Genomic DNA, 12,825 nt, shown 5'->3' on the forward strand with positions numbered 1-12,825 from the left:
GCTTTTTCATTTCAAATATTAATCAAATTTCTGTAAATTCAACAAATAATCCTACTTTCTTTCAATTTAATCATTTCCCTAATTTAAATTTATCTCTTAATCATCAAAATTCTTTAAAATTAATTAAATTATTTGATGATTTAAAATATGACCTGTCTTATTATACAAATTTAATTAATCAAAGATCTTTAAAATTAAGTCAAAATCAAAATCAAAATCAAAATCAAAATCAAATTTATTCTCTATTTTTCAACAATTCTCTCAATTTTGGCAATCTATTAATTTATTATAAAATTTTAAAATATTACTCACTATTTCAATCAAAGTCCTCTTCTCCTTCATCGACAATTAATTCTCATTATAAAAACTTTTTTCAAAATTTTTTATTTAAAAATTTATTTCAATTTCTCAACCTTCAAATTAAAAATTTATTTCAATCTGTAATCTCTTTAAAGGAATTATTTGCAAATTTAGATAACTTATTATACACTCATTTCTTAAAACATATAAATATACCGTTGTTATCAAACTTTTTACATGAAATCTCACTTATAACCTTAAAAGATTTCTCTCTAAAAAATATTTGGCAAATTTTATACCTATATCCAAATTCATATAAAATTTTAAAATACAAAAATTCTAAAAAAAAAGATGATTTTCTAATTAAATTACCAAACGATATCAATTTATCAACTTTTGCATCCTTATTAATGAAAAGAAAAAAAAAATTTAACTCAAAAATTGATAATTACATTCAAGCTATTTTAAATGATAAAATTGATAAATCTCACAATAATTTCGACTTTTATAATCCTCATCCCATTTTTGAAGAAATTGAAGAGGAAAACTATAACAATAAAAAGAGAAAACTAGTTTTTGATAAAAATTCTTGTAGACAAAGAAAAATATTAAAATCTGAAATTCATGAAACAATAACTATAAATAAAACTGAGAATTCTAATACTAATAACGATCCAGCTAAAAAATTGTCTTTATTAGAAAGAATTAGATTAAAAGAAAAAAATAAACTTGAAGCAAATAAATTAAAATATAGAAACAATACAATTGATTCTAATAAACCTATCAAAAAGATTAAAGAAGAAAATTATTTAATTGGGAAATTAAAGCCTGTATTCAATATACTATATTTTTTAGAAAATAATAAACCATATTCTATAAATAAATTAGCTGAAAAAATACTTGATAGTTCAACATCAACTTCATTAAGTACAAAGGAGGCAACACAAATCTTAAATATAATGGATAAAAGATTGCCAAATGAAATTTTTCAAATAGTCGAATTTAAAAATGGAAAACCAAGCAATGAAAATGAAACAAAAATAAAAGAAGAAATTCAAACTCGCATCGTTAAGTTTAATTTTTTTAATAAAAGAGATGAAATACTTAAATACCTTTCCTAAAATCATATATATTTATTTTATCATAATATTTTTCTTTGACATAGAAAAAAGAAGATAAATTAAGATTCTAAACTTTTCTTTTTAATCAAATTATGGAAAAAATCAGTTAAAACCTCCTTTTGGGAATTCTTGCTAATTAAATGCGAATTGTTGATGAGAAGGCTATTATTAATTGAATGATTTGAATAGCTATTTTCTGGAAAATTCTGAGAATTATTCAAATTTAAATTACTAAAAGAGGAGTTGATATTGGGAGCAGTTTTAAACGAATATTGAGTGGAGTTGTAATTTTGAGAAAGAAAGCTTTGCAAGGAGATATCATCTTTTTCGTCTTCTTGATTTTGATTATCAATATATAGATTGGGATTGTTAGTAGGATCATTTTCATTATTGGGATTAGGATAAAGATAAGGTTTATTATTGTCAATAATAGTATTATTTGAAAAAGAAATTAAAGGAATTTTGGATTCATAAAATTGAAATTGGTCATCTTCATTTGAATGGGGGCGAGTTCCGTTGAGATAATTATTAAATAAAGTTGTATAATTAGTGGAAAATGAGGAAATATCAAAATTTTCATTGATTGTTTTAATTCTATTCCAGGAATCATAACCAGAAGGAATGAGTAGGTTTAGTTGATCTATTAAAATCAGTTTAATTAAAATGTTTATATTATTGTTATCATTTTCATCAGAGTTGTTTTTATTATTGTCATTATTATCGATTATTAAATTTTTTTTGAATTTGAAGTTTAAAATTTGAGATAGTAAACTTAATAAGGGAAAATCAGATGAAGCATTTTTGTTATTTAATAGATTGATATTATTTATATTTGGTAAAAAAAGTAAAGAGGCAGCGTGCGATAATGCAATTGTCCTTAAAGATTGTTGAATAAAATCGTCAAAATGAATATCGAGATTTTGATTATCAATTGAGTTTATTAGCAAAATTAATAAATGACAACCAAGACATATATCACATTCGCCTGTATTTAAAGGTAGGATATTTGAGAAAGAATTCGAAATATAGTAGGAAGAATTTTTTTGAAAAGTTTTCTTCAAAAAGAGATTGTTTTGATTAAAGGTGCTTTGGTTATCGTTTTCTGCATTTTTGTCACTGAAAATCAGATATAAATTCTGCAAAATGTTTGTCAAGAATCTCAAAAAATATTTTGGCTGACTGTTATAATCCAATACTGGAATGATTAATAAGTTTTCTGGCTCAATATTTTTGAAAAAAAGAGAGATTAAGTTAGAGTAAGAGGAAAAATTGTTGAAAGTGTCAACACTGTATTCGCTGTCTGAACTGTAGCTGTTAGACGGAATTGTGTAGACGTTCAAGTGAGCCAATAGATCGCTGTTGTCATCAAAGTACTGAATGTAGGTGTATCCAAGGGAAAGATCGTTGGCAATTCTGTTGTGGAGAGAGGTATTTAAATGGCTCTTCTGGTAGCTGTCAGCATCGTAGCCAGCTTGGTAATACAAGCTCTGGATAATGGCGTTCTGATCTGCCGCAGAACCCCCAATAAAGAGCACGTTTTTCTCTGCAGTAAAGGTTCTTTGGTTTGTGGAAGACGACACAGAGGCCAATAGCCTGGCCCAGGTTCCTTGTTGCGCCATTGAGCAGTGTGAAAGAAGCAGAAGCAGCCAAAACACTAATCCGGCACAAAAACAACCTCTACAACGCCTGATTATATCGCCGTCCCAATCGGGAAACCACAAAACAAAGTACTTTTTCCAGGAATCGAACCTAGGTTTATCCATACAAAATGAAGTATGCTAACCACTGTACTAGGAGAGAAGTTAAAAATTCGCAGCTTCAGCGCCTAATTTTTACGCATGTTATCTTCTTTCTACTGGTTTTGCTTCTTCTTCTGCTTCTGCTGCTGCTTCTGCTGCTGCTTATCCACACTGCTCTGCTGCCATGTCCCACAAAAACCGCCCTCTGCTGCCTCTCGAACCCACCGCCAGCACAAAACGAGCCAAACGAAAAAGCATCTTTGCTCAGTTGAACTCGATTCAGTCCCAGTCTATCTCCAAAAACATCAATAACGTTAACAACATCGACGCAAATTCCAATGCCTCTAATCTCAATTCAGCACATCCTCAAAGCAACTACAATGAAATCAATAAAAACCACGCCAGAAAATTCTCTAATGCAAGCTCCAACGACACTGATATCAATTTATCCAAAACTATCAGACTAAATCAATTGAACGAAAAAATAAACAACCATTTGTCCAATATTGATCAGTCTTTAAATAGATCACTAAATATAATCAACAATAAATTCATTCCGATCTTGCTAGACTACAACAAGTCCTCAATTAACATCAATGACAATTTAATAGTTTTGAAATCTTTGTTCGAAAACAGCGTTAATTTTAACTATCACACTAATTCTCTAACTAATGATTATACTAACGATGACTCAAATGACATTTCCAACGATATTTTCAATGAAAATATAAATAATAATCTAAATAAAGACTTACAGAGCAATTCATTTCAAAATATTAATAACGACCAATCATTAATTGATAATAACGATTCTTTATCTGGAAATAATCAAAATCAGCTTCAAAATCAATCACAGTTACATCCTCCCACTGCATCCAATTTACCCAATTTACTCATCGACTCAACTAATGAATCAAATTCCAATTCACAACTTCATTCAAATTCCAATTTAAATTTTCAAAATTACTCTCAACCACAATCTCAATTCCTAAATAAATTTCTTAACGAATCAGAATCTGAATCTGAAGATACAAATATTATCAATAAAAGCCTCAATAGTATCACAAATATTCATAAAAATAAAGAAAATAATAATAATAATAATATCATTGACAATAACTTGACAATGCTGTCTTCTTCAGCAAGTTCGATGCCCCCATTAACCTCAAACTTTTCTTCTTATTTATCAATCTCAAATGACTTCATTAATAATGATATTTATAGTAAAACTAAAACCAAGAATAAACCCAATAATGATCAAAACCAAACAATTGATTATAATCACCAAATCAATGATTCTATTCAATCTTCAAAATCAAACTCCATCTTTTCTACAGACGTTCTACAAAAAATTGAAAAAATGAGATCTTACTATAAAAATAATAATAACACTCAACATAATTCTTTGATCCCTTTAAGAACTCCTTTAAAACAGTCTCCGATATTATTAAAAAATCATAATCAAATCGATTACAAAATATCCCCTTTAAAAATTAATTTGAATCTACCTGATTTTAATAATAATGATAATATCATTCTAAGTAACGAAGAAAAAAATGATCAAAATGACAACCAAAATGATAACCAAAACGATAATTTTCCAAATAATCATTCCCCAAATAATAACTCTCCAAATAATAACTTATCCACTTCTCCTTTTAAAATTGTTTTAACTCCAAAAAGAAGTAAAATTTTCAGAAATCTATCCACTCCAAATTTAGCGCTAAATAGTAACAATAAAAATAATTTTGATAATTTAAGTACTGAATTAAGTATTTCTTCAAGCACAATGTCATTCGTCTCTCCAAGAAAACAAAATCAATTAAAATACTTGAAAAATTATAGATTTCCTAAAACCCCAGAAAAACAGAAAAAGATTGACACTAACTTAGAATTATTACTAAAATCTCCCGATATACCAGAACCACAATTAAATACGTTAATTCAAAAAGATTTCATTTCAAATTTACTAAAAAAAAAATCTTATGCTAATAATACTAATGGTAACATATTCAACGATTACAATAATAATACTAATAATTCACTATCAACAACTACGGCATCAATTCCCTCTCCAAAATTGGATGATATAACTTTACAAATACTTAAAAGTAATAAAAAAAGAAAGGGTTTATCTGATGAAAATGTTGATAAAAACAAGATCCAAAAGAAAAGAAATACCACTCAAGTTGATTTCGACACTGACAATAATGATTACAAACATTCCTAAATTTTTATATCTAAAAATAAATAATGCATATAATCCTCAAATCATTGAAGATTATAATAGATACCAAATTATCTATACTTTTATCAGTTGCATAATTTTATTTTCTTTTTGCTTTTCAATAATACTTTCAAGCTTCAACATCAAAAAAATTAAGATAACCATTTCCCTTATTTTCAATGGACATCTAAATTCTCAATTTTTTCTTTTTTTCAAATCAATATTAAAACACTGGATTTTATCAGATTAAAAAGAAGATTTTGATATTGTTCTCAAAATAGTGGTATTTTCAGGATGGAATATATTCCACTTTTGGTTTACTTGTTATTTGATGATTCCTTGCAAAAATTTTAAGAAAACGTAAATCTTTAAACTATTTTTTCTTAACATGTAGATAGTTATATTTATTAGAGCCATGATATTTCTATCGATTTTTTTAAATCAGCATTTAGTACAGATAGTATATTGAGTTTGTATAGCTGGATATAAAGTGGTTTGGTCTTGAAACCTAAGTTTAGTATTATCAGTTTTACAAAGGTTTGTCTTATTTGATTTATCTATGTTTTTATCCTGTTTTCATTTTGTTTTTACCTTGTTTTTACCTTGCCTTTATTTTGTTTACAAATTGGTTTTATCTATTTCAATTCTTTTGAAATTATATAGAATTTCTATATACTAATTTTCATATATAAAACCCACAGATTTTTCTTTAATCTATTGAAAAAAAATCACCAAGCTATTTTTAATTAATTACATATCTCTTATTCTAATCTATCTACTATAATCTATTGCTATTAATCCTCGGCTTATCTTTAATTATCCACCAATTACGCTATTTATCCTATTATTAGTCTTGATTACTCATAAAATTTTATATTAAAACCTTTCCTTTACAAATAATCTTACAAACTCTATAAAACCCTTTCTTTTCTGAATAATCCTAAAGCCCACAAATAGCTATGTGAGGACCAAATTAAAGTTTCTGTAACGATGACATGAAAAATGCATGTGACAGATACCAGAGAAATTTAAATGCAATCAATTGATCAGTCCTTCATTCTAAATGATTATTTTTCTCAAAGCTTTAATACATTATCTTCATCGCATTACTTAAACACTGCTATAGAATAATTCAATTTTCTCACCACCAACCAAAATGCAATCGCCAACCAAGATTAATCAAGCAATTGAAGTTGTGCAATCCCACTTAGACTTTCCTAGAGCAGATTTTAAAACTGTTATAAACAGAATCAATCAACGCTTCTGCAATAACCAATTAACGGAAAGCTCAATTACATCAGAAAACATAATTGCAAAACTTGAACAATTAAAATCAACCATCCCTCCTTCAAATCCCATAAATACTAACACGTTAGAAGAAGCATTCAGCTCTAAGTTGGAAGTATATTAGTTAATAGATGGAAAATCAGCAGAAATTATGTTATTTGCAAAGAAACTTGAAGAATACTCAAACCAATATTATATTAAGAAAGCTGCAGCTTTTCCCTACACAGTACCAGTTAATTCTAGCATAACTGGGAAAAGTAAGCTATCCTATGAGCTTCTTAAATACTTTAAATCTAGTTTGTTTTACTGCTACAGATCAGAAACATCCACAGGGTTTCCCAGGGCCCAATTTGCATTCGGCATCAATCAACTTATTAAAGAATGATATCCAGTCTTGTCCAGGGAGTTTTATGAAGAGGCCTGTGAATTTTACATTCTTATGACTGCTTTATGTATTTCTTCATCTTCCCTCACAATTATTCCTCAGTTTTCCGAGTTTGAGACGGCTATTGTTGACGAGTTGGTAGGCAAGTGTATTGAATGTTTGATTCATTATTTTATCAATCGCTTCAAAATTTATTTCTTGTTTAGCTGTGGGTCTTACCAAGAGCTAATCAGTGTTTTAAATCATAATGTAAAAAACCAGACGTAACCTTTTGCAGGTTTATTACATTTAAATCAACTTTTAAAGAAATTACCAAAACAAGTTGTAGACTCAAATCGTCAATCTTTTCCAGAATACCTCTTAGTTTTTGATGAACCCGACGTGCTACTTAACAATTTCTTTTATGATGAAAAATTTCTAACTTCAACAAGTTTGTTTCGAACTTTCCGAGCTTCGTTGGTAAATATCGGTCATGATATAAAAATATTCAGCATATTCCTTGGTGCAAACTCCAAAATTTTAGAATACACCCCACTGGCAGTTTCGGATCCATCGTTACTTGCAGTCTCTCAAAACAACTTGACCCTTTGTACCAAATACCATATATTTTCGATATCTTTAAAAACCGTTATAATTTCAGCTTGACTCCCAGAAGTGAGTACAAAATTTGTACATTTGAGCGCCCCATGCGGTTTCATTATAAAACAACCATGAACTGTCCCTTTTCCAAAATAGTGTCCATTGCGTTGGAAATGTTGGTTGAAATAGAAGTAAATTCAAATGAAGTTATAAGAAGTAGGCTTGGATGTGACGAGCTTAATCAAAAGGCAGCAGCTTCTCAAATTCTAGCAATTCCAGTGCGCAGACTCACGCAGCAAACTGATATTTTTATAAAAAGGCATATGGCGATTATTACCAATATTCCCAACAACCGTCAAGATATCACAGCAAAGTACCAACCCGAACCAGTTTTAGCAATTGCTGCACATAAATTTGCAGACCGTACTAGGAAGTTTTATCAAAAGCCGCTAGAAATTATATCTCTCCTTGATGCTGAACGATGCTGATGAGATTGCTACCGAAATCTTAATTATAGAAACTCTAAAAAAGCTATGCCAAAAGAATGGTAGCTGGAACACTTATGAGATTATTGTCAAAAAGTTTTTAAAAGCATTATCAATAAACTCGAAACCTTTAGAAGATTCAATCCTTAATGGAATTCTTCATATTATTCAATTCGATCGTTTATATTGTTCATTGAGTTACATCGAGCTTGAACACCACTTTAAACGAGGTTGTGGTTTGCTACTCAAACCGAACGAGAAAACTCTTGACTTGGTTTTACCTGTTTTTATAGTCTTTGAGAACCTTTAGTTTTATTGGAATTCAAGTTAAAAATTGTCAAAATAAAGCTCCAAAAGAGGAAAACAAATTTTCTTCATAATTTTAAAAGTTATTGCTCATTTCATCAGTTTTCCACTTTGCCATTGGGTCCTTGGCTAAATTTAAGAAACAGTTATAGCCCAGCATTTCTAATTGATTTCATCAATGAAAATATTAATGAAGGAAATTTACCCAAACATATATTAGTCTCAAAACCCCGGAAATATTCAACAATTGTAATCAACGGTTTTCGAAGCTTTAATATTGATAATGATCTTCTAGATACAATTAATGTTTATTTGAATAACAAAGAAATATCTAGACCCCCAACTATTGCCAAGGATATTTTAACAATGTTTCGACAAGCCGAAGAGGCCAGGGATCTTCCAGGAAAATGCAAATTTGATTAAATCGTTTTATGTTAATCTTTATACTTATTCTTACTGTTTATGGAGATTATAATAAATTTCCGATATATCTTTATATGATGTTTCTATTTTTTTCAAATTATAATCTTCTAAAATGTTTATTTCAAATTTCAGATAATAAAAATCATGTCATGAAATTAGGTTGAGGGATATTATGAAAATCATGAAATTTATTATGAGTTTCTCTTAGGACTTTTAGTATAGTGATGAAGGTTGATGCTCTGAAGTAAAATGTAATGTCTTTGAGATCTCACTATTTTGTTTGAAATGTCTGATAATTGGTTTAGAATGATTCAAGTAAATATATAGGACCAAATGTTTATTCATATAGAAACTAGTTAGTATTTTATGTATGAATAATGATGATATTGCTGAACCTTCAATAAACATAATATCTAATAAGCTTCCATCTCCATTACGAGCCAAAGGTGAGGTTTCTCCATTAAATTAGGTGTTGCTGTTTCTATTGCTACTGCCACTTAATCAGCTCTCTCTACTTCCACAGCGCAATCTACTGCTGATGAAACTGTCCTGGTTGGTTTGTATAATCAAGATTTGAATGCTGCTAACTGGGTTATGGTTGGATGGTGTAATTTGGCTGGGTAATTACTTTACCATGTGCTGGTCTTGCTGCTGGTCTTTTGATGGTATTACCCTTAAGATGGGATAATGTCTACAACCTAGCCACTTAATTCTTTTTCGGTTCTTAATATTTTTATCATTTTTGGTTTTAATGTTCTGCTTCCAATGTTCTGCTTTCAATGTTCAGGTTTTATATTCTTTTTATTTTTATAACTGATACTTCTTCACTGGGTGAATGTGAAATATCATGACTCTATATTAAATCCAGCATAAAAAAATTAATTTATCGCTTTATTGTAAACAAAAAAGTCGATGTATTCAGAAATGATAGAATCTAATAATTGGAGCAATATATTAATTTGTAATATAATTAAAATATAATATTTGAAGACAAATAAGACATTTTTTGAGTATATGGAAAATATAATATACATTTAATATTGTTGGATATAATCAACTAGTGGTTTGATAGTAACCTTGAACATTTACTTCTGTATCAATTTTGGAGTCTGTCTTTAAAGTCCTTCGACCTTAGATACAGCGTTGGGCTGCTTTGAAGTTTCGAAATACTCATCATTATCTTCATTTAGCCTCAATTGATGGATAGGAATTTCATTTACGGGACTTGAAACTTTCTGCGATTCAAATTTAAATCCATCAAGCTCTCCATTTTTTTTCAAGTTTTGAACTTCTTTATAAATTTCTTGTGGATTGAATAAATCTTTGTTGGCATCAGCACTATTGACTTCATAAGGTTTAGTTTTATTTTGAGTAATTTGTTCCAGCTTTACTTCAGGCAGTAAATTTTTCTTTCTTTCATTTTCCTTCAAGCCTTCAGTATAAATCTCCCACCAATCTTTTCGTTTAGGTGCAAACCATTTTTTCCAGGTTTTCTTATTATCATCCTTTGTCTTGTCAGCTTCCATTTGTCTTGCAGCCTCATCGAATTCTAATATCAACTTTCTTTGCCTTTCACCTTGTTCAGCATCAGGTTCATCAATTTCAATGAACTCTTCACTGATCACAGACCATTCAAGCAATTTTAGTAGATGTGGCATCTGATTACGATACTCCATATGACCGGTTACATGTTCGGTGCAATCAAAATTTTCTATTCCTTCAATATCCTCAATTGGAGATAAACCCACAACTCTTCTTAGACCGCCACTAGTTGCTCTAAATAAATAACCCAAAATCCAATCTTTTTTAGAGTATCCATTAATGAATTTGCCCGAAACAACTGATCTAGATAATCTTAATTGATCTTTATTAGAAACAAACGGAGAGCCGAATAAATAGACATTTTCAACAATGCCATAAGCCCCCTTTTTGGCCAATTCGATAAGACAAGAGTATATCATTCTTGCTCCTAAAGAAAACCCAACAAGAGTAATTGGTCTTGTTCCAAGATTTCGCGATATTAATGTGTCTGCAAGAATACGACCGGCTGACCATGCTCTGTCCAAAGAAACATTCCATGGGTTATCAATGATATAACCTAGTTTAGATAATATCATCGGCCACTGAATAGCAGACATCAACGCAACAAGAAGAGTTGAGCCTAGGACTTGCTGGATTGTCTGAGTCAAAACTTCTGTTGCTAAAATATTAATTGTCTGGCCTGTTGAGGTCAACATATCAGGTTCCCAAAAAATAGAGTATAAATCACCCATTACAGGATCAACAGTTGAAAACGGCAATCTAACATCATCCACGTTTGAGTTCATCCACCCACTAATTGTAACTATTAAATTAAATCTTTTATTATTATGTAAAGGCCGAAACTCAAAGGTTCTGACATTACCTGTTCTTCTCATCATACCAGTTGCTCCAATTTTGGCTCCAATACCAGTGCTTGCTGTGGTCACCAAAGCAGTTCCCACACCACCTGCTAAAAATGCTGATGTACCTGTAATACCTATTGTTGATAACCCAGCAGCAAGACCAGCACCAATCACTGGTGCCAATAAACCACCAGACAATCCTAAAACGATCCCACCGCCTATCGTCGCTATTCCAATGTAAACCATCCTCTTCTTTTTGGCCATTTTTGCTCTGTAATTCATTATTTCTGTTTCATTCAAATTTTCCTCCTCATCGTCCTTTATCTCCAACGCATCTGTGATTCTTTTTTCAAACCGGTGAATTTCTAACCAAGGGATATTTAGTATTTCACCGAATTTCATAAGCAAAGATCTGGACCTCGAATCATAAGTACCATCAGAAACAAGCAATAAAAAAAGATCACATATTACGGTCCAAGCAACATCAATTTGAAGAGTTTTTTGATTTTGTACATCATTAGGTTCGAGTATTCTCTCCCCATCATCAGTTTTCCCTTTCAGAGGCACTTTTTGCTTTTCGAATTCATTGGTGACACCTTTTTCCTTACTAGTGTCTTCTAGTTTATTTTCAAAATGAACTTCATTGTTGTCTTTAACTTGAACAATATCATTTACAGTCTTCAATTTATAATTATCAAACTTTTCAGAATTGGATAGTGATTGAGTTTCTCCATTTTCATTATCATTGAACGGATTATCGACTTCTTTAACACTTTTTAAGCAGGTGCTTAAATCAGATATTTCAATTCTATGCGAGCTCAATTTCTGAACCATTGTTATTTCGTCTTCATTCAAATCTAAGTGTTGATACAAAATGTTCAATATTTTGTTTGACCAAATTCCCAAAAAGTTTTGAGCCTTAGATAGCTTTTTATTTGTCCTAAAACTACTCGAATTGAGTTTTGCCAATTCAGTAGCCATTTCTAAAGTGATTAAATTTACAATTGCAACATAAGCGAATTTCTCGTATTCTTTTAACATGTTTTTTGTGACGTTTAATTGATTAGAGGGTGATCTGATTAAGTAATTATCATTATATTCATCACTTGATTCTTCATCAGAGCTATAGGCATTATTATGATCAGTGATATCATCTAAGTTATCCTTAGCACAATTACTATTGTTGGTTTCATTTTTTTTATCGTTTTTAGTTTTGTCTTTATCAGCTTCTTTATTTGCTTTTATTGAATCTAAATTTTTAGTATTCATTCGTTCGTTTTGCAAAATATTTAAATGTGCGTCGTTGACAAACAAAAAATCAGTTTTTGAGTCTGCTTTTGCATATGAGTAGGCCTGTTCTTCATCTGCTATTCTTGTATAACCTTGTAATTTTTTATTATCAATGTAAATTTTTCTTTGCTCTTTTTGCTTCTGTTCTTCATTATTAGGATTACTAAAAATCTTATCAACTATTTTAATAGACGATTTGGAAACTGAACGAGTATGAGTGTTTGAATTGAGATTACCTCCTCCAATGTAATTGTTTTTGTGATTGATGCTGGTTATATTGTTCGATAGTAACTCTCCAT

General features: G+C 29.9%; 5 protein-coding genes and 1 pseudogene across 6 annotated transcripts; 3 read left to right on the forward strand and 3 right to left on the reverse strand.

Annotated features, from left to right (window-relative positions):
• Positions 1-710: 710 nt before the first annotated feature.
• On the forward strand, positions 711-1,421 carry TAH11 (Tah11p; the record flags this gene model as incomplete). Its single annotated transcript, XM_020191711.1, has 1 exon — positions 711-1,421. One exon carries the CDS (start codon positions 711-713, stop codon positions 1,419-1,421), a length of 711 nt encoding a protein of 236 aa, XP_020048403.1.
• Positions 1,123-3,061, reverse strand: ASCRUDRAFT_75304 (uncharacterized protein). Its single transcript, XM_020193014.1, has one exon. It carries the CDS (start codon positions 3,038-3,040, stop codon positions 1,481-1,483), a length of 1,560 nt encoding a protein of 519 aa, XP_020048404.1. The 5' UTR covers positions 3,041-3,061; the 3' UTR covers positions 1,123-1,480.
• Positions 3,062-3,149: 88 nt separating this feature from the next.
• Positions 3,150-3,221, reverse strand: ASCRUDRAFT_t48 (annotated as a pseudogene). The gene has a single exon. The product of its transcript is annotated as a tRNA-OTHER (tRNA).
• Positions 3,222-3,344: 123 nt separating this feature from the next.
• Positions 3,345-5,390, forward strand: ASCRUDRAFT_80398 (uncharacterized protein; the record flags this gene model as incomplete). The annotated part of the gene is made up of 1 exon (XM_020194491.1): positions 3,345-5,390. The coding sequence occupies one exon, from the start codon at positions 3,345-3,347 to the stop codon at positions 5,388-5,390; it is 2,046 nt and encodes a 681-aa protein (XP_020048405.1).
• Positions 5,391-6,543: 1,153 nt separating this feature from the next.
• ASCRUDRAFT_7524 (uncharacterized protein) lies at positions 6,544-8,852 on the forward strand (the record flags this gene model as incomplete). Its single annotated transcript, XM_020192982.1, has 5 exons — positions 6,544-6,782; positions 7,077-7,207; positions 7,337-7,686; positions 8,092-8,320; positions 8,425-8,852. 5 exons carry the CDS (start codon positions 6,544-6,546, stop codon positions 8,850-8,852), a joined length of 1,377 nt encoding a protein of 458 aa, XP_020048406.1.
• Positions 8,853-10,258: 1,406 nt separating this feature from the next.
• On the reverse strand, positions 10,259-12,619 carry MIL1 (Mil1p; the record flags this gene model as incomplete). Its single annotated transcript, XM_020189551.1, has 3 exons — positions 10,259-11,768; positions 11,937-12,400; positions 12,545-12,619. Coding segments are annotated over 3 exons (2,049 nt in total), but the record flags the coding sequence as incomplete, so codon positions are not given.
• Positions 12,620-12,825: the final 206 nt, after the last annotated feature.

The sequence above is a fragment of the Ascoidea rubescens genome, assembly GCF_001661345.1.
Source record: "Ascoidea rubescens DSM 1968 unplaced genomic scaffold ASCRUscaffold_4, whole genome shotgun sequence".
NCBI classification, from domain to species: Eukaryota; Fungi; Ascomycota; class Saccharomycetes; order Ascoideales; family Ascoideaceae; genus Ascoidea; species Ascoidea rubescens.